Below are 21,014 nucleotides of genomic sequence, written 5' to 3'. Positions count from 1 at the left end.
TAGTCATAATGCTGAGAGCGCTCATGTATATGTTGTTTCTTTATACAAGTGTCACCTTTGCAGTAATTTAAAGCCATGCTAGTTTCTCTCCACAGCTGTTATGCTGTGCGTGAGGAAGAAGGGCTCAATCTATTGTGCACATGCAGTACAGCAGCAGAGAAACATTTCTGAGTCTGGTAGAAGTGCAGCTAGTTTGAAACTGGCAACCCTCTGGAAACCTTGTGCAGATATGACTTATAACAAATAACTAAAGCCTTATCATATAAGGGAGTCTAATAATATTTCAAGCACTAGACAATTAGAGGAATTTTCATTGAAGTGAAATAGAAACCTTTAAGTATGCTATTAAAATATACTGTAATATAGTGGGATTTGGCTGAGGTAGTGAAATGCATTCGGTCTCTCAGTGGCATACACTGAGAAAGAAGACAATCAACTATACAGCATTTTATAACAATCAAATGACAGAGAGAGAAGCTTTGTCAGTGACATACAAAGCAGGGAAAACAGGATAATTAATTTCAAGTCCCTCACTAATAGGGTTTAATAAGAGGTTTAGGCATTTAGACAGAAGCCTGATGATTCTAATTTAGGGGCAAATTCAGACAGTGATCTTAGGATTGTGAAATACCAACAAAATCACCCTGTTTTCTTTGAGCCCAATTATATACAGCAGTCATTAGGCTTCATCAGCAGTTCGAAACATAAGATAACACTGTTGTAACTAACCTGAAATGAATACAACAGCAGTTAAGCTGGGAAACAGGAAAGGCCCGGGTCTTTCTCTCCGTGCTAGAGCCACATTTTTACTCCCTCTGGAAATCAACAGGAAATGCCACTTGAGATATTACTGTATCACAATAGATAGGGCCCTTCCAGTAGGCAAGAAGGAAATACTGATGCTGTTTCTGACTACAGGAAGATTAACAATGCCGTGTTAAAAAGGGAGTAGCAGGAGAAACAGAACACGGTAAAAAATTGCGACGATGTACAACTGGGGAAGTGGACGGGTGTGTGGCATGAAGAGTGAAGTAAGGTGAAGGGAAGAACAATCTGAGAAAAGCACTTGTGCCAGTTTTGGATGCCAAGAGCTATAATACCTTTTGGCAGCGCTTACAACCATGTGCCCAGCTCCAACATAGGCCTTGGGGTGCAATCTAACGCAGGCTGATAACTCAGCATCCACTGCCTCTGTAGAGCCAAGTTATTCCTTTAATTGAAAATCATCTTCCCAATACAACAGGGAAAGAGCACAGCACAGCTCATTACAGGGCGCTGAGTAAAGCCTTGCACAGGGCTTCTCAACAGAGTGGTCTTTGCAACACCTCTGCAAAGCAAACCCTCCTGCCCTTTGCACATATGCCTCAGGAGCCTTTAAACGAATAATCAATGGTAGCACTTACAGGTTGTTTTTACAGCTTATCAAGGACAGTAACATCAAAAATCACTTGTTAAACAACTGTAAGAGATCACAGGATAGCAGTTATTCCATCCACTTAGCCACACTAAAGCAAAGACAGATGAAGTAAACTGGCACAATCCACAAAGTTGTTTTGTTTTTTGCACAACAAGCTATAGCTAATTGTTTCCTGCCCTGTGTTACATCTCTTGTGAAATGTATCCTGATGATGTATAATTACCTTCAAAGATTTGGAAAACGCTCTAACTGAATCATCAAGTTTATTTTCAAACCTCTTTGGCAGCAAAAAATGTGACTTCACCTCACTGACAAGCAAATGAAACAGTGCGTCACCAGATACTAGCCACTGCATCTGGGCCCGCAAACAGAGCACAAATATGCGTGACACGCAACAGGAAATGCCTACAACCTGTTCTTCACACTGTTATTTATAATCACCGGCATGAGGCTGTGCTCTGCTAAAACAGAAGTCAGAGCTCACATAAAATCAATACAATGGGATTTCCAATAGATAATCAGAAAATCAGAACACACTAAACAACTGCTATTAACTCCTAACATCAAAACATCAACTACTCGTACAAAAAGCATTCCTGCAGAGGAGGAATATTCAAGAGGTGACTGGTGAATGAGCAGAAACTGCAGTCCTACATTCAGCTGTAGAAAGTAGAAATGCTGTACTTTAGTTCATGCGCGCTTCCGAAAATTCTATCTGCCAAATTGCTGGAAAAGATGAGCGCAATTAACTTCCAGCATAATCCACAGAACCACCAGCTCCACCCAAGGATCGGGTTTAGTCACCCAGCAGACCACTCTGCTCTGTGGTTGCAATACTTTCTAAATGAGCAGACACAGTGTACAAGTTTATTATTATTATTATTAAACAACCAGTGCTGAACAAAGTAAACCTACTTTCCAAATTCGAAAGTGTTGACTAAAATGCTCCAGATTATTTGTAAAGCTATTTGATGTACTGTATATGTGGATACGCTATAACAGGACGTCTAAAGCTTTGTTTTAAAAAAGATCATCATTAATTATGAAATTATGAACAGCTATGCTACTACGTTATTTAAATTATAAAAAGGGAGCAATTGAAGCAAAATCCGAACACAAATTCTTGTACTATGCATTGCGTATTTAAAATAGTTTGTTCTGTTGCCACATTTTCAAAACCCTGTTTTATCCACTTTCACTATCTCACTAGTTACATGGATGTTCAAAGGTGATGGCTTCACAAATGACTAAGCATGGTTGGTTTCATGAGTAGGTGAGGTATTTATAACATCACTCCAAAAAGCTTGCAGAAGCGTGGCTGTTATTTTTTTGGTCCACACACTGTATAAAGTAGAGATAAAATACAACATTTTGAGTGTTCACACATTTTACAATTACTCAGTGTGATGGATTTGACACTCGAGTTGTCGTTTTTGTCACTAAAACTTAACACTTAAAATCCTGTTGTCCTTCTGTGTGACTGACGACAGGTTCTGATTGCGCTTAGAATAAGAAGAATCACATCAATTATAGTGTATTTCTGTATTTCTGAAAAAGTCAGTAGCCTGAATATCCGAGTTCCCAGCCAGAGGTTTTCTGTGGAACACTACCTCCAGTTGGATTTCCCAATCAGATAGTTGAAGCTGCCCAAAGTATCCCAAGTTGACTGAACGTAAAGAGCAGTAAAACTGCAAAAACTTTTACTCTGTCCTGCCGCTGTTGTACATTTGTGAGTCGTAAAATAAGCCGCTGAGAAAGCGCTGACCAAGCTATGTATTAAAGTGCTGCAGCAGTGTTTTTAAGCACCAAAAAAGAAGCACTGCTCTGTTCTGCTAGGGATACCTGAATGGCTCTACCTTGCTAAGAACCATTCTCCAAATTTACTTCCAGAACATTCCAACTCGCAGGTGATGCCACTCCCAGGTGTCTGGAACGTGGCGTTAGCTCCAGAAGAAAAACTTCTCCAGATCCACCTTGGTTGCTTCCACCCCCCCGCTGCCTCGTCAGCCAGACAGGAGGAGCATCTGCAGCTATAGTGAAGCACTCGGCCTATTCAACACTGAAACCTTTTCACAATTAGCAAGAGGCAGAGAAGAAACGCTAGCCCCACTAGTGAGAGCAGCAGTGGCTCCTATTATCCTTACAGCATGAACAATGCGCTACTTGTATAATCCAGCTCCGAAAAACAAGACTCTGCAAAAGGGTTATTAACGGAAATGTTATCAATGAGAGTTTCGATGATAGCTCAGACAGTGTGGGGGGCATTACATAACAGCAGCTTTTTGGATGGCTGCTGAGGAAATAAACTGGTTGGTTGTTCTTTGCTACAAAATGGCACTATTAAGCTTTCATAAAGAAAATGAAAAGAAGCCCAATGACGCACTTTCTTTGGTCAGATGAGATAAAGATAGAATTTTTCTGATCAGATGGAGTTGGTTTGAACCTAGCGTGGGCTGCCACAGCCGATGAATGGTCCTAACAAAGCACAGAGGTAGAAATGTGATGATACTGGGCTGGCTGAGTGCAAAAGGTAAGAGCACTATGGATGTTGGATAAATATACTAGCTGACATAATAATGCCCAGTCTCCGGGAGCCTGACAGAAGAGGAATATTCCAGCAAAGCACAGTCCTAAAACCAGACAACTCCCTTAGTTCAGTAAAGGACAGCTGAAGAAAAAAAAAAAAAAACTGTCTTTGAAGAATGACAGAACTCCTCTCTAACTTGTATAACACTGGTATCCACCATGCAGCAGAGGTGGATGCAGTCTATCATCAAAAAATAAAGGTAAACATATAAAAAATAGACAATATAAAAGATCTGAAACTCTGTGATGAAAGGTTTATTCGGTTTTGCTGCACGTGGCTCAACACGCTCGCACGTCAAAAGCTGGCTGAAAAGTGGCCATGAACAAGAACAGGGAGACGTAGGAATAAAGAAAGATAAAACCACACGAAAAGTACAGACAGTGGCTGCGCTGGATACTTTCATTGTTTTTAACTCTCATCTGACTTCAGCACTTTGTGTGTTAAACTTTGTTCATCTTCAAAGTGCTGCAGTTGGCTGAGGAACCAAGCAAGAGAAGCCCATTGACCCGTTTCTTGCTCCAGTCTGCAAAGCTCTGTATAGACTCTGGACCAACTCGTAACCACGTTCAACTCATAAGACAGCATGAAAAGCTCGGTGCACAATAGACTGCTGCAACTGGTGTTTCCCAAAGTAGACGATGCACGACGATGTCTGTGCAATCAATGTAGTTCTTATCAATTATTGCCAAATCCGTTTTACATCACCATTCATTAAAGTTATTGCCTATCATGTTAAACGAGGTGGTCTTTGTTTTGAGTAAAATCACCTCCCTACACTAATAATCACAGTGGGAATATGTAATAAAACCACAACTATTAGAAAACCATTACAAATAAGGCAGTAAACCTCACTAAGGCTCACCATTAATGTTTTTTGTCACTTTGGTTACGAGCTACTAACATCTGCGTCTAAGGTTTTACTTCAAATACACTCAGCCGCATTTAAAATCTAGCAATTTTATTAGATTAGCGTTTCTTTCAAGCAAACTCGAGAATAAGCAGCACAATTGTTTTGTGAAAACGAGGTTTAATGTCTGGGAATAAAAAGTAGAGGAAAGAACTGGAAGTAAATGCAAGACTGTCAGCTCAGTTTGTGTTGAGTATTCTTAACATCTGACCACTCTAGCCCAGGCTTTATCCTGCCAGAATGTAGAGCTCGCAGTTGAGCCGAGGATGTGCCAGCCTACCAGTGGGTGAGCTGACACTCAATGACCTGTCTGTTTCAGAGGGTCAAGCATGGGCTAAAAGGATCAGCTCCCTGAGAGAACTCACTTGCCTGCATCTCAAAAGACAGTGTTTATCTTAAGCTTCTAAGTTAACCACATACAACATACAAGCTGTTCAAGTCTCATAAGCTAAAGCACATTCTCCACTTAACATATTTATCTTACCTAAATAACTTCCTCAGAGTGAAGTCTTCGAGTGATTACAGTGTATTGGCTTTGAGACTTGTAATCCCAGACGCTGGGATTCATTCATGGTGAAAATCACAATGCTCAGCATCTCCGATGCTATCGTGGTTATAAAAAATGTTAGCATTAATGTCAGCTGCAGTTCATATTAATGTTGCATTTGTCACCTTTAAAACGTCCCGCGGGTGGTTTTGCAGGCTTCTAATGGAGGTGTCAGGCATTGATTGTGGTTGCAAACGGGCTGGGGTTTGCAGCAAAAGAGCCTTTCTGTATGGCTGGCATTTGATGAAATGGTCTTTTGTGTGTGTGCATGTGTGCACCCGTGTGTGCGTGTGTCTGGCTAAATACTTGATAAAGCCAGAACCTCGCAGCTCAGATGCTGGCGGGCCCTGGAGGCAGTTTGAGATTTCAGTGAGTGGCAGCTCTACTCTGTGATCAACCTTTAGGGAGTTAGATGAAGTTGTCTCACTGCTGTACCTGACAACTCTGTCTCCTTTTGTTTAAAAAATGAAACAAGACGAATGAATCAAAGTGTCATTTGGCCATCGCATCATTCACCTGAATTTCACAATTTAAAGTCCTTCTCCTGGCACTGATTAAACCCCTAAAGAGCTCTCGCTCTTTATCAAAATTACATATTTACAACACAATAAAATCAAATGCTCAAATGTGGATGTCAGCTAAAATAGTACACGTGCTCTATCATACTGCGTTATTACAATTTTTACTCTAAGGTTGTGCTTTACACAATAACAGAGCTCTAACACCCAGAGTAAAGTGAGCTGTCGACCATCTTTGCGGTAGAACGAAGTGATGTGAAATTGATTGTACTGCATTTGCATCCATTTCTGTAAGTATTTGATTAACCAAATGAAGCACTTTGAGGATACAGCTAGACAGACGTATATGTAAGCAGTTCGTATATCCTGAGTCAATGATCAAAAAAGCAGCATAAGAAAGACGGCAATGGTTTTCAGTATTTTAACACTGTTTCACTTTATAAAAAAGATGCTCATTGTATGTTAAGGCTTCTGTCTTGTCCACAGCACAGGCTAAGCTAAAAGTCTAACCCAGTAGCCCACAGACTGGTTGCTCAGCATGTTTTTGCGATGCCACCTGATGACAGTCCCCAGCTAACATGTCCACAATGTTCTGAAAAGCTCCATGTAGGCTCTGAATAGGACCTAGAGTATGCAAAGCCATGCCGGTCCACCTATATGCTAATTATTCTTGATCTTGTTAATGTCAGCCACTCTTGCTGATGGATTATTAAATGTGAATAATCATTAAACAAAGATTCTGTGTAAGACAAGAGTAATAAATAAGGAACACATTTAAAAATAGCACTGAAATAAGTATACATATGTATATTATATATCATATATACTCCAAATACTTCATTTCTGAAAATATTTAAAGTTAATTTAAGTTCGTCAAGAAAAAAAATAAAGGTTTCAATATGTAAAATAAAACGTGAATAATAGGATTGAATGAAAATCAATGAAAAACTGATTAGTCTTAAGAAAATGCCATTTTAAATATTAATATCTATTAAGAAACTCAAACTAAATAGTGGTATTAAAATGACCTGCCAAAGCATTTACAGTCAAAATATTTCCCATTAGCTGGTTACTAAATATCCTTGTGGAAATCCCTGACAATCCTTTGAATTGATTTCTTATACAGTTAATAACTGAGGCAAATAAATGCTTTATACATTATGTTCTATATTAATTTTAGCCAAGTGAATTTAAATGATGTAATAACAAATGTCCACATCAGTAACCTTTGTTTCAAACAGATGTGTTACACACCATTAACCATCTGTCAAGCTAGCCAAAGCAGCACAGCAGGACTCCTTTCAGACAATGCACATGCTGCTTGGCGTGTCCACAATCAATCCTAAGTGTGGTGGAGAACCTGTTTATGTAACCAAGCCGAAGGATGAATCCAGACATGTTCAGCAGCGAGCGTTTGCACGTCTTCGCTGCCTCTGAACGGTTGCCATAAAGTCAAGGCAGAGTGAAACCATAAACCATTTTCAGACATCGAATACTTCACTATTCTGGCTTAATCGGTATGTTAAAGCTTAGGCATAGGTCACTTCTCCTTTAATGATCCTTGTGGCTTTAATTGGGTCATAACCACGAAATACACGGAACAAGTAATCACGCAAAAACATGAACCATGGAAATTTGTTACATGCAATGCATGCCGTCAGAGTTTTACTACCACAGTCACTATATTATGATAGTGACTTAGACAAAAAGAGAGGTTACATCCTATATGCAATTATAGGAAACCATCTATAAACAATGAGATTTAGTAAACTGTAGCTTAAAGAAGAAAACTAGCCTAAAATCTAAAGTTTATCCATTTTCTTAACAGATTATCCATCCTAGGGCTGCGGGAGCATTTCCCAGCTGTTATGGGGCAAGAACCAGGAAAAAATCCTGGACAGGTCACCAATCCAGCACAGGGACATAACCACACACTTCTATACCCACACCTACAGCCAACTGACCATCACCAATTAACCCAACAAGACTGTCTTTTGACAAGCTTGTGAGCTGTATTTTGATGCACTGATACATAATGAACTTCAACAAAGAGCATGAAAGTCCTTTTCAGGCTCATTTAGCCAAAATCCACTTTACAGTCATTAATGAAGCATGTGACTTGTCAGAGACTCTGCCTTCATCTTCACCCTAAAGTAGTATTTTATACACATTTAATTTATACTACAACAGTAGGGCAAAAATCAAATCAAATCAATCAATTTCTATAGCACAAAATAATACAACAAAGTTGACCAAAGTCAAAGGAGCTTGCAAAGAAAAGCGTCTGGACTTCTTTAAGTTGCTTGAAGACGTTTCACCTCTCATCCGAGAAGCTTCTTCAGTTCTAAGGTCAAATGGTGGAGAGTCCCAGATATAAACCTAGTGGGAGTTTCCCCCCACAGAGGGACAAAAGGACCCCATGATGACCCTCTAATCGCCTGAGCCAAGGTGTGAAACTGGGCGTGGGTCCCAATCAGCCAGAGTTTCGGGTATGTTCATTGTGAAACCTGGCCCCACCTTATCATGCGAATTCCTGAGGTCAGATGGCCCAGGATGTGAGTGGGCGTTAAGGCGTCTGGGAAGGGATCTCAAAACTGGATTATAGATGGCAGAGAGTTGGTGTCGTAAACCCCCGCCTCTGTTCAAAGATGGTCACTCACAGTGGACATAGATGGCTTCTTTCACTCCTCTTTCAAACCATCTGTCCTCTCTGTCCAAAATGTGAACATTGGCATCCTCGAAAGAGTGTCCTTTATCCTTAAGATGCAGATGGACTGCTGAGTCTTGTCCTGTGGAGGTGGCTCTTCTGTGTTGTGCCATGCGCTTGTGAAGTGGCTGTTTGGTCTCTCCAATGTAGAGGTCTGAGCATTCCTCGCTGCACTGTACAGCATACACCACATTGTTAAGTTTGTGTTTTGGCGTTTTGTCTTTCGGGTGAACCAGTTTCTGTCTGAGCGTGTTGCTGGGTCTGAAACACACTGGGATGTCATGCTTGGAGAAAACTCTCCTGAGTTTCTCTGATACACCGGCTACATAGGGGATGACAATGTTGTTGCGTCTGTCCTTCTTATCCTCCCTCGCTGGTGTCTGGTCTTCTTTTCTGTGCCTCTTTGCTGACTTTAAGAACGCCCATTTAGGATAGCCGCACGTTTTGAGTGCTTCCTTTACATGTGTGTGTTCCTTCTTTTTTCCTTCAGGCTTAGAGGGAACATGTTCTGCCCGGTGGTGTAGGGTCCTAATTACTCCAAGTTTGTGTTCCAAAGGGTGATGGGAGTCAAAGAGGAGGTACTGGTCCGTGTGTGTGGGCTTCCGGTAAACTTCGATGTTGAGTTTGCCGTTCTCTTCAATGTGCACAGCACAGTCCAGGAAAGGCAAACAGTTGTCCTTTGTGTCTTCCCTGGTGAACTTGATGTTTTTATCCACAGCGTTGATGTGCGCAGTGAAGGATTCCACTTCTTGTGTCTTGATTTTGACCCAGGTGTCGTCCACATATCTGTACCAGTGGCTGGGTACTCTCCCTTTGAAAGAGCCTTCCTTTCCACTTCCTCCATGTAAAGGTTGGCTACAATAGGTGACACGGGGGAGCCCATGGCACAGCCATGTTTTTGTCTGTAGAAGCCTTCGTTGTACTTGAAATATGTAGTGGTGAGGCAGAGGTCTAACAGTGTGCAGATCTGATCAGGTGTGAAGTTGGTCCTGTCCTCCAAGGAGCTGTCTTCTTGTAGTCGTTTTCTGACAGTCTCCACGGCCTCCGTGGTGGGTATGCAAGTGAAAAGAGAGACTACATCAAAGGACACCATGGTTTCATCTGGATCCAGGGTAAGTTTCTGGACCTTGTCGGTGAAGTCGGTGGAGTTCTTGATGTGGTGTGGGGTGTTCCCCACGAGAGGCGCGAGGATGGTAGCAAGGTGTTTAGCAATCTTGTAAGTGGCTGAGTTTATGTTACTGACTATGGGTCTGAGTGGGACAGCTTCCTTGTGGATCTTAGGAAGTCCATAGATGCAGGGTATGGCATCCCCTGGGTAAAGGCGGTGATATGTAAGGTGGTCAATAATTTCACAGTTTCACACCTTGGCTCAGGCGATTAGAGGATCATCAGGGGGTCCTTTTGTCCCTCTGTGGGGGGTTACTCCCACTAGGTTTATATCTGGGACTCTCCACCATTTGACCTTAGAACTGAAGAAGCTTCTCGGATGAGAGGTGAAACGTCTTCAAGCAACTTAAAGAAGTCCAGACGCTTTTCTTTGCAAGCTCCTTTGACTACGATGACCTGGATGACTGAGAACCTTCACAGACAAAGTTGACCAAAGTGCTTCACAGTTGGTCAGAGCAATAGCATAAGACAGAATAAAAAAGAAACAGTTAAAAGGAGAGCAGGAAACAATATGACAATTGTTTGAAACCAAAAAAAACATAAGCTAAATGAAAGATGATCAGTGATTATGCTCTTCCAGCAACTTAATGTCTTTTGCACTCTCCGACATGCATGAAAAGTTATTCAAACTCTTTGACACTTAAATGTTAGTTAGACTTAGTTAATCCAGGATTCTAATCACTTGTGGAGACCGTGAGCATGGAGCCTGTCTGAACGACACGTGTAGTTGCTGTATTACCAGTGGAATGCACTAGTGCCTGTGCAGACAAGACACTACGGAAAAAAGGTGATGTAAATGCACAGGGAAGTCTGTGTGAAGCCTCACTGAAACTCTAACACAGGAGTAACTTTTGAGGAAATGTGACCAGGGCACCCATATATGAAAGGAACGCAATTTTCCTAAGTGTTTACATAGATACAAATACAGATAGGCCATTTAAATGTGATGTTCCACAAATGTAACTTTCCTATCACCAATGGCATTCAAAATTTTCAGCAACCATGGGTGTGTTCATACATTTAGCTAAAGGAAGTTTGTTTTTATCTTACTGAAAACGGACATATCTACCAATGTTTATGAAACACTTTCCGATGACTACAGCTCTAAGCTAGACGTCTTTGCGTCCTTGGATAACAAAGTAACATTTGACAAACAGGTATATGTAACAGGCATCGTGATGATTTGTGAGCATCTGTTTTCTCCAGAGGTTCCAGAACAAGTCAATACAGTTTGAACCACACTGGCAAATGGCAATATGACAGGATGCTGATGATTTCTGACTCATCACATTCATACACTCGTTTCATTTTCACCACAGGAACTCCAAGACTTGCAGGAAAGTTCAAACGTGTTAATCAGTACAAATAGAAGTTGAAAAACGTTTTTAATTTGAAAAAATTCAGATGTGTGTAAATCCAAGGTTAACGTTACCCAACCTCACTTTTTCTCCTCCGCTCAACTGGGCCGTCCCAAAGACAGCAACACTTAAAACAAGACGTCGAAGCGCTCTAGCTTTGTCTCGCTGGTGAGCCAAGATGGAATAGCGTGGAACCACTTAGCTATGCACTGATTGAATAGGCCAGCTGTCATTTGTCTTATCCACCATCTCACAGCAAGCCACTGGGGGCTGTACTATTAGAACTGCCTCACCAGGCAGCATGAGCCATAGTTAATATATAATTCCCTTTCAGAATGAACAATAGCAAAGTCGTACTGACCTCCAAAGAGAAACCAAGAGGATGATGGGCAAAGATTTGGCTATGTAACATCATCTAATTAATACTAAGGAAATATAGAGTCAATGAACAATACACCTTCTTTTTTTTGGGGGGGGGGGGGGGGGGTGGGAGGGGTCAAAAAGCTTCGCATACTACAAAAAGCCAAATAACAGAAACCTACTGGGAGAAACGCTTTACCTAAACCAGATATGAATCATCAGTGTGATCTAACTGGCAGCCTCAAGCTTTGCAGACATCCAGGTAGAGTTGGCTCGCAGAAAGAGGAAGATGTTCTGTTTACAGATCTGTAGGGCAGCTCAATAAATGCAGTACAGCTGTATTAAATGGGGAGAAAAACTTCAGCAGGATGAAGTCCCAGGTGGAGGCTGTATTCTGCATTCCGCATGCAGACGAAAACAAATAATCTGAAAGCACGATGCACAAACTCATAAAATTGGAATTAATGGTGTTAGCTTAGTATTCAGTCTCCAGGTGACTGCTCGAGAGAGTTAGTTGCACACTCCTCAGAGTCAGCACAAATAAAAAAAAAACAAAAAAAAAACACTTGTTAGCATACAACCCAACACACACACGCAGACACATTGGTCATGCTGCCAAATGGATAGGTGAGACATAAAGAAGGCATCACACTGCCAAATGAACTTCTACGGTTCAATGTATAGATGGTTTACCACAAAGAACTTTCCTCTTTAGAAAAGGTGAGAACGACGTTTCTTAAATGGAATGTAAATGACTGCAACGGCTAAAAACAGGAGGATTTTTTTATATATATTTCACACCAAATAGCCGCAGCGAGGGCTACGCAAGCAGAGTAAAATATGAGAAGTGAATTTTAAAACATATGGTTGCTATTCATGAAGCAACCCAAACTAGCCTTTAATTGAGGCCATATTTGTCCTACTGCTTGCATGACAATTCGTACACAACGACTGCATCTCTATTTTCTGCCACAAGTGTGTTACTTGTCACTAACCTATTCTAAATAAAAGCAATCTAAGGCTGTCAATCTTCCACGAAACAGTTCAGCTATACCAGTCATACCCCCCACCAGAGCTTAAATTTAGAACTCGGCGGCTTATGTGTCCACTTGTCCTTTTCTGTAAGCGTGCAATCTAACCTGCAGGAATCAGCACTTCCTTTTCCACCAAACCTACAGCTGAGTAATTGCAGTTCACATGCATTTGTTTCTGCTTCGTTTTCTGAACTGCTCTTAAGTTAGATTAAGAGTTAATTTACAAAAAGAGAAGCATCAACACGTGGAAAACATTTCTCAGGAAAGCGCATGCTTTCATACACCATTTGCGCTGAATTCTCAAAAGTGATGTGTGAATCCAGTAAATAGTCCTCCATAGTGTTCCCTGGTTAACTTTCTAGAACCGCAACCCTCTGAAGTCTCTCTTAAGGAACAGAAACATCCACGATGAAACAGAATTAATGAGACAACCCTTGAAATTAGCATCAAAAAGTATTTCCGGTTAATTCATCACAGAAATGGGAGACAGCTAAACAACCTTTCCCTAGGGCCATGTTAAATCATTTTCGAGATGCCACCAGAATAACTAGGCTTCAGAACTCCTCATCCCTTTAATTTATGCTGGGCTGGTTGGCATTTGACAAGGAAAGCACTGTGTACTGAAAATTAGCTCAGGGTCAAATGAGATATAAATGTAAGTGATTGACCTTTCTCCTCTTTTAAGTATGAGCATGGGTCAAAACGTAACTCTACTACTTCTTTTTATTTCACTCCATCATAAAAAAAAAACAACACAAAACAAAACACAAAACTAGTCTAATCAGCTGAGTGACGTCTAGGCAAGTTTGCAGCATTCTGCAAATGCCGCTGAAGCTGAAAACATTGTTTAAAGAAGGAAGTTAATCTAATGCCTCAGGGCAATCGTTATCTTTACAAGAAACAGAAAAAGCTATGTACTCTGCTGCCTGTAGTGAGACAGGGGGAATTCTAGAGGCGTTATTAATACAACCAGGTCCAATCAAAAAGGAGTTTTGCCCCAAATTATGTCCATATACAAGTGGAGAAAAGATTTAAGACTAGAAACACAGTTATACTCTGCAATAGCCTTGAGCCTCTGGTCATTTTTTTTTTTTAGACTTTTCATTTTTAAGTGGTCTTGAGCAACAAGGTTTTTCTTTGGACATTAGCTGCTTTTTAACACACTTTCAGTCCAGTCCTTACATCTGACCATTGTCAGAGGATTTCTTTCTTTCTTTTTTGTCTTTAAACCGCTTAACAGTGACCTGTGAATCATTCAAGCATAAAAAAACCTAATTCAAGGGATGAACCAGTGTTGTGTCTGCACATAACAGACAAAAGAACCAATCTTAAACAGTATCTTTAGGCAATTTGTCAAAAGCAACACATAATTTGCTCCAGTTTTTTTTCGGTTGAATCTATGAACAATGTTGAAGATAATACATTATGACAGGCAGGTATTCCCCAAGAGCTATTAGTCTACGTTGTGTGGAGTGTCCTTAAAACATCTGAGGAAACTGGACGAGGGGAGAATAAGAAAACACTGGTGGTTTTGTCCTTTTCATAGAATCCGTTTGATTATGAAGGCTATCAGATTTTGATCCACTATAGCTTCATTTTTCATTCTTCAATGTCTTGCTAATGCAGGAAAAGCATGCCTGGATAGAAAAAACACAACATGCACACTGGCAGTGATGGATTGGCCTCCCCAAAGCCAGAATGTCAACATTATTGCAGCATGGGGGTCATCTGTATATGTATATGTATATCATCCCTAGTGTTTCCATGGATGCACTATGTTTGCACTATTGTAAAATGTTATATTTTACAATATGTGAAGTTACGACTTCTGCTTAGCAAGATGCGATTTGCACAGCATTACTGAAGCTTCTGACACCTAATTCTTTCATAGAAAAGTTTTTTTTCGTCACTGTTCTTTGTGATAATGACCTGTAGTGTTGGCATTTATTACCATGAGATCAGAGAATTATGGTAGAATTAAGGTAGAATTATGGTAACCGTAGCAGAGATGAGAGCAGAAACTGCTCTGAACACAGGTTGAAGCACAGCTGAAGATGAGGTTGCTCTGCTGCATGCTGAGATGGATGCAATGGAGTCAAAGAATAAAACTTAAAAGGATAAACTCCTTCACTCTGAGGCCACTAACCTTGCCACAGGAAATTGAGCCACACCTCCCTTTTTTATTTCCAGATGGGTCCATTAGTCAACTGAAGGTCAGGTGACGAGAAATCAAAGTTTTGTTTGGCAGGTTAGTACAATGTGAATACTCAAAAGAAAGAAATCACAGGAACTGAAGGCACTCAGTCATAAACATACATTATGGCTTACAAAGCTGCTACCTGCTCACTATATTAGTTACATATGTTTAGCAGGAACTCTTAAGTGCACAATCCTTTTAAGAGGACATGTTAGTGCCCTCAGACAGTAACCTGGAACCTCTGCAAGCAAACATTCACCTTATTAACAAGAGATCAGCTGTATAATTCGAACCACATAAAGGTGTAGTTAGAGCTGGGCGATATAAGATTTTTTCATATCACGATATGTTTTTTTCATTTCAGGCGATAACGATATCTATCACGATATAAGCCAAATAACTATATTTGTAAGATTTAAATGTGCCGTTGCTCACAAGTAAAATGTGAAATAATCAGCAGCTTGTTTTTATTTAAATATTTATTTCCCATAATAAGTTCAACAGGGTAGATGTACTTAAGGAACATGAGACTTTTTCAGATAAATAAAGGCAAATATTGCAAACTACACAAAAGGCAGCCGCTAAAGCGTTTAAGTTTCAAAATAGAACAAACAAAACAGACTAAATTGTCAATTCCACTTAGAAACAAAATATTAATTCTAAAAATAAATCTTAGTTTGTTTTACAGAAGAACAGACAAAATTGACTAACCTTTGTCAATATCAAATAAACTGAGAACTAAAAGGAAATTCTCAATCTCTCCTTGTTGTATAGCTTAGCTTTTCAAACAGTTTTAACAGTTACTTTAGTCTGACAAAAGCCAAATGACGAATTAGCGCTTCCAGTCAGAGACTGAGGCTACGTCCACACATACACGGGTATTTTTGAAAACGGAGATTTTCAGTTTTCGTTTTAAAAAATAATCCCGTCCACACATAAAGGCAGAAATGAAGGAAAACGCTGCTATGAACATGCCAAAGCAGCAGGTGGCGCTAGATTCCTAACCGTGCAGAAATGTTGGCCAATCAGAAGTCTAGAAGCCTCGGTGGGAAAAAGTAAACAAAGCTGCGGCATAGAAGCAGAACCGAGTCGTATGTGTGGAGGGACAGTAACTGTGTGTATATGTAAGCATTTAAACACTGCAGAGAGTAGAATTAACAGTATTGTAGAAATTCATTTCACTGAAACAATAACGTGGCGCACAGTGTGATGTCAAAAAATGCGCACACCTTTGACGCTGCGTTTTCTCCGTTTTTCTCGTCCACACGTAAATGCAAAAACGGAGTTTTCAAAAATCTTCGTTTTCAGTGACCAAAAACGCCGTTTACGTGTGGACGAAAGGTGCAAACGCATAGAAAAATCTGCGTTTTCAAAAATACCGGGGTACGTGTGGACGTAGCGCATGCACCAGTTTATTGTATTTCCAGACTTGCTTTCGGCACAATTTACAGTGCACGCTACTCTGTTTTTTGTCAGACTTGAAATAGCCGAAATACCTTCACACTACGGAACTTCTATGGCTCTTCCGTTCGACAATCTCTACGGCATTGGAACCATCATCTGTTTTCTCTTCGGTAACCTTCGGTCACGCTCGGTTGATTTTTCTAGTCGGCACACTCATTTCCTCCATTACCCGGGTGGTACGGTGGCTGGCTGCTTCCCAAACAAATACACATGTGCGGCTTGGCACTTGTGCTGTACGTAACAAGTCACGTGACGTGACGCTGCGGCTGTGATTGGTTCAGCTCTGCGCTACGTAATTTGGATTGGCTGTTCTTTTTTTTTTTTTTTAAGAGGACAAGAGCGGCGAGGTCTATCGCGATAGTTGAATTTTTCTATCGAGAAAAAGTTATATCGCGATACATATCGTTATCGTTCTATCGCCCAGCTCTAGGTGTAGTCTAACTTTATCTTGGTAAATTAACATTTTAAAGACTCACTTTTGAATTTTCTGTAATGTAATGTCTTAACAATGTTACCTATAAAGAGTCCACTTTATCTAAATGATAAAAAGACATCAAAAGTTAGTGTTTGCAGTATATAAATCATTTTCATGTATAGTCATGAAGAACGATTCACCTTTCTACTAATGGTCTTAATATCCCGAGCATTAGATTTGTTGTACAATCATTTTTTCAGTTTTTAAAAACACCTTCACATCCAGTTTGGTGTGGGTGTAGCTGCTGCTGCTGCTGACAGACTCTGGAGGAACAAGCACATTGAAATATGCCACTTCAGATGTGTTCACACTATAAGCCTCAACCCTAACGCAAATCATCTGTTCCCCTTTGTTGACAATAACAATGGACCAATCCTGTAAAGCTACTGATGTAGCATTTTTTTCATCACCAAAGTAACACTTGTTACCAAGAAGACGATAAGAGCGTGCTGCCCAAACAACTGACCAGCTGATCCTGAGACTAGAGCCATACTGCTATAAAATTTAAGAAACCCACACATTATCATTACCCAACACGGATATATTACTAATATATTACTAAGTTTTACATGCAACAAAAACGGCTGGTTTACTAGAAAGCTCCTCTGGTTTTGTTCCAGGTTTGAAGTGCTTCGCTTTCCACGCAGTGAAGCATAACGATGAGCAGAAAGCTATGCAATATGACACCGAAAAACAAAAACAAATGAGAAAAACAAAGATTTATTTTGTTTCTGGTTATTATTGACACAAATCTAACATGGCTTTATACAAAGACTTGCTTGCATAAATACTGTAACGTGAATCGACCAGTATGAGGACAAAAACATGCGTAATCACTGCTATGCTCTATGCAAGAAGACAGTGCCATTCATTATTAATGCTTTTGTGGGAAGACAAAAGGAGACACTTTTCCCACATACACAAACAAAGCAGTGAGACCATTATGAGAGTAGTAAATGGTGTGAGAGAAAAAAAAAGTTTTGCTGAAACAGAAATAGGTCCTCAGTGAGCGCTGCTAGCATAAGGTGTCTCACCGACTGCTCATTAGTGCTACTTGGTCAACACATAAAGTATTAAAAGTGCAATGGCTGTGCACCCAACCAATACTGTGCAGCAGTGAGGTGGCAGCTGCTTCTCTTTTTACTAATGACTCATCCACTCTTGCATTCACTGAACCCTGAGAGAATTTTCTCCATGGCTTTTGAAGAATCTCAACTTTCAAGAACCGTTGCATATTTGTGACTAAACAGACAAGCATTAGCATCAGAACTGTAAACTTGTCACACTTCAAACGGACCAAAAAAATAGTGCTTTCACGTAACTGGCTGAACTCATCCATCAGTCAGCTTCAGTAACCCTCATACAGCTGCAAGCCCTCAGTCCCACTAATGGACATAGCCAAAAGTAATTCAGTATGTTGTGGGACATTAAAAATAACAAACTGGGGCACTGGTTTGGCTCACTGGGCAAGCCCAGGCAGCCCAAATGCAAGGCCCAGGTTCAAAATCGCCCCCAAGGACATTTACAACGCAACTTCCCCCTGGTTTTCTTCCAGCTTCCCCATCTTCTCTCCACTGTCCTTACAAATAAAGGCTAAAATGAAAGATTTCTAAAGAAAAAATCTGTCCTGTGGCACAATGAGCAACTTTAATCCATCAAAACTCAACAAGTCATGCAACTCTTTTCTTATATTCTGTGCATTACAGATTTCATCTTACCTCAACTTCCTCATGGTGGTTTTTTATTTTTATTGTTCCCTGTTCCATCCCACAGTCAAGTGGAATTACCAAAGAAATTTCAAAGCACTTCTTTTTTTATATTGCACACCTGGATAGGTATTATTCAAATGTATCTAAAGCCAAAAAGTAAACATGTGAAAATATGTGGTTTGTGCCATTAGTGTCATTTTTAAAGGCTGCATATTAGTGCCTAAAGCATGGTAAACCTGGTAAACAAAGACAAAAAACATATCAGTAATATAATTCTAACATCTCCTGGATGTATCTGATCAAGCCTTTTTCCTACAGGAAAACATAGCAAACGCAGCCCTTGTAGCAGTTTCCCTTTAAAGCTAAGTTTTTCTGCATATCATTCATAGTTACAGTTACTTTTTGCGACGAGGTTCGATACTGTTGAGTAAATCCCCCCTAAAGGAGATGGTGGAAGCTAAACGGCACAATGCTCTTCAGCCAGGTTTCAAACTCTTAGATGAGCTGACAATAAGCAACTAACAGCGAAGGCTTTCCCTGGTACAGAAGACGAAAACACAAAAGCAAGCATCAAACTTCACAGTTACAAGTCCAGCGTAGCCTGAAACTAGCTAGTTAGTTTGTAGCGGAGGCCCCATAACACAGGAAACACCGCCGTACTAGGCGCGCCTCTAACAATTCCCAATCCACACACACGCGCACACACACACACAGTCCTCTTCCTCACAAAAGACAGACAATCCTTGTTTTGCATTTCATGCAAACCAGCTGGCACATTCCCCACTCGTAATATTTGCATTCCACTAGCTTTTGGCAAATTTGACCACGAGATCCCGCGTACAACCCCACGGATGGGAAAAACTCAGCCGTTCGCTTTCTAATCACAAATCTTCCCTAACTTGTTCAATCTGAGAGCAGAGAGCTAGGGCGAGCTAGCGATGGAGCATGCAAGTTTTCTTACGTACCAACTCCATACTTTTCCTTTTTAGTGGGCACCCAGCGAGACATTCTCAGTGTCGAGGCTTCCTCGAGTTGTCGCTCTGCCTGTTAAAAAAGGTCCAGACGTGACCTCTTGTTATTAATGTAGACTTCTTTTTTTCAGTTTTCTCTGAGCTTTGGGGAGATACTCCGAGCAGCCATTTTCCACCAGTGACAGGACGCTCCGCAAGGGGGAGGAAGGGAACACAACTTTTTCACCCTGCAGGCGTCCTGTGAAACTCGCGGCGCTGGTCGTGCTGTGACGGACGCTGCTACATGACTACTGAGCTGCATGAATGATTAGATGATTGCAGGTTAATCTGCAAGGGCGTAGAGGTATTATTATATCATAAAGTAGTTATAATTCAAGGTTGATGTTAATTTATTTTTTGTTATTTTGTTTCAATATCCACATTACGTGGCTACAACGTTTATGTTAATATAAAAAATTTGCTAATTGTATAATGCAACATTATAAAAAGCCATCTGAAGACTACTATATGCAAATGTTATAAGAAAATCAACTTTACCAACAGGGGACTGAATTAATAAATGCGATGATAACTACAGAAGACTAAACTTAATAATAATATCACTAATAGTGATAGTAACATCCATTTGTGTCAGGTTTAAATAAGTGCTTCATGTGCTTTAGAGAGTCACTGAAAATAATAGAATAAACGCACAAATTAAACATGCTGCAGTCCTAACGTTTAATAGTTGACTGTAGCATTGGGAGACTTTTTTATTTTTATTTTGACCTTAGAGTGCATGGTGTTGAGGTAAAACACGTTCACAAATACACACACTATATTCATCTGATTGACTCGACCGCAGGTTTAAAATACATGCGGTCAGCGTTGGTTTCCTTCCTTGTTTGCGCTTAATGCTAAAGGCGACCGTGAGATTTCTGAGTAGCAATGCGCCGAATTAAGCAATAGAAGTGGCCTCTTAACCTCCTAAGACCCGAACTCTTCCACTGCATGCATTTTTAATTTGTCTTTGATATTTGGTCACATTGGGGCCCGATGAATGTAAAAACAAAGAATTACCAGATTTATTTATTTATTTTTACCTTATTTTTGTTATTAATAAAAAATAAGAGCCACATATGAGGATATTCATTTAAAATTGTGATAGAACAGTAGCAGTATAATGTCCTCATAAGTGGATACCAGGCCCTTGTAGAGCAAAATTCAGTATTTTGGTGTAAATAACCCAAAATGTGACGTCCCCATATGTGGACGCCAGGTCCTAGGAGGTTAAAGCTGAGGGTGCTAAACAGATGATACAGAAGTGATGCGTCTGCTTCACACGCTCGAATCTGCTCAGCTTTATTTATCTTTTCTGCACAACTGATGCATCCTACTCTTAGATGCACAAGTCTCCCAACTTATGATGACCCTCCCACGGTTCACTATCCCACAAACACTTTTCTCCATCCCCTTTGCTTTCTCCCTCCTCTTCAGGTTGTCATATTAAAGTCGTGCCAGCAGAGGGGGCTGCCGCTTTCAGACTTCTTCGCCTATGAAAAAAGTTGCCTTTCGTCTATCTGGTCAAATTCTGTCTTTTACTCAGTTGAGTTTTTC

The 21,014-nt window shown here is 40.4% G+C and overlaps 1 protein-coding gene across 2 annotated transcripts in view; it reads right to left on the bottom strand.

Annotated features, from left to right (window-relative positions):
- dock1 (dedicator of cytokinesis 1) overlaps positions 1–19,621 on the bottom strand; it is a 206,297-nt gene extending 186,676 nt beyond the window's left edge. For both annotated transcript variants that reach the window (XM_080873751.1, XM_080873752.1), the window contains exon 1: positions 19,413–19,621. In XM_080873751.1, coding sequence (XP_080729877.1) covers positions 19,413–19,455 — 43 coding nt within the window. In that variant the 5' untranslated portion in view covers positions 19,456–19,621. The remainder of the gene's footprint in view (positions 1–19,412) is intronic.
- Between the last annotated feature and the right edge of the window lie 1,393 nt (positions 19,622–21,014).

This window comes from Rhamphochromis sp. 'chilingali', assembly GCF_963969265.1.
Source record: "Rhamphochromis sp. 'chilingali' genome assembly, chromosome: 22".
Classification (NCBI taxonomy): Eukaryota; Metazoa; Chordata; class Actinopteri; order Cichliformes; family Cichlidae; genus Rhamphochromis; species Rhamphochromis sp. 'chilingali'.
The sequence above is the reverse complement of the archived record's forward strand: the minus strand, read 5'-3'. Positions and strand labels throughout refer to the sequence as shown.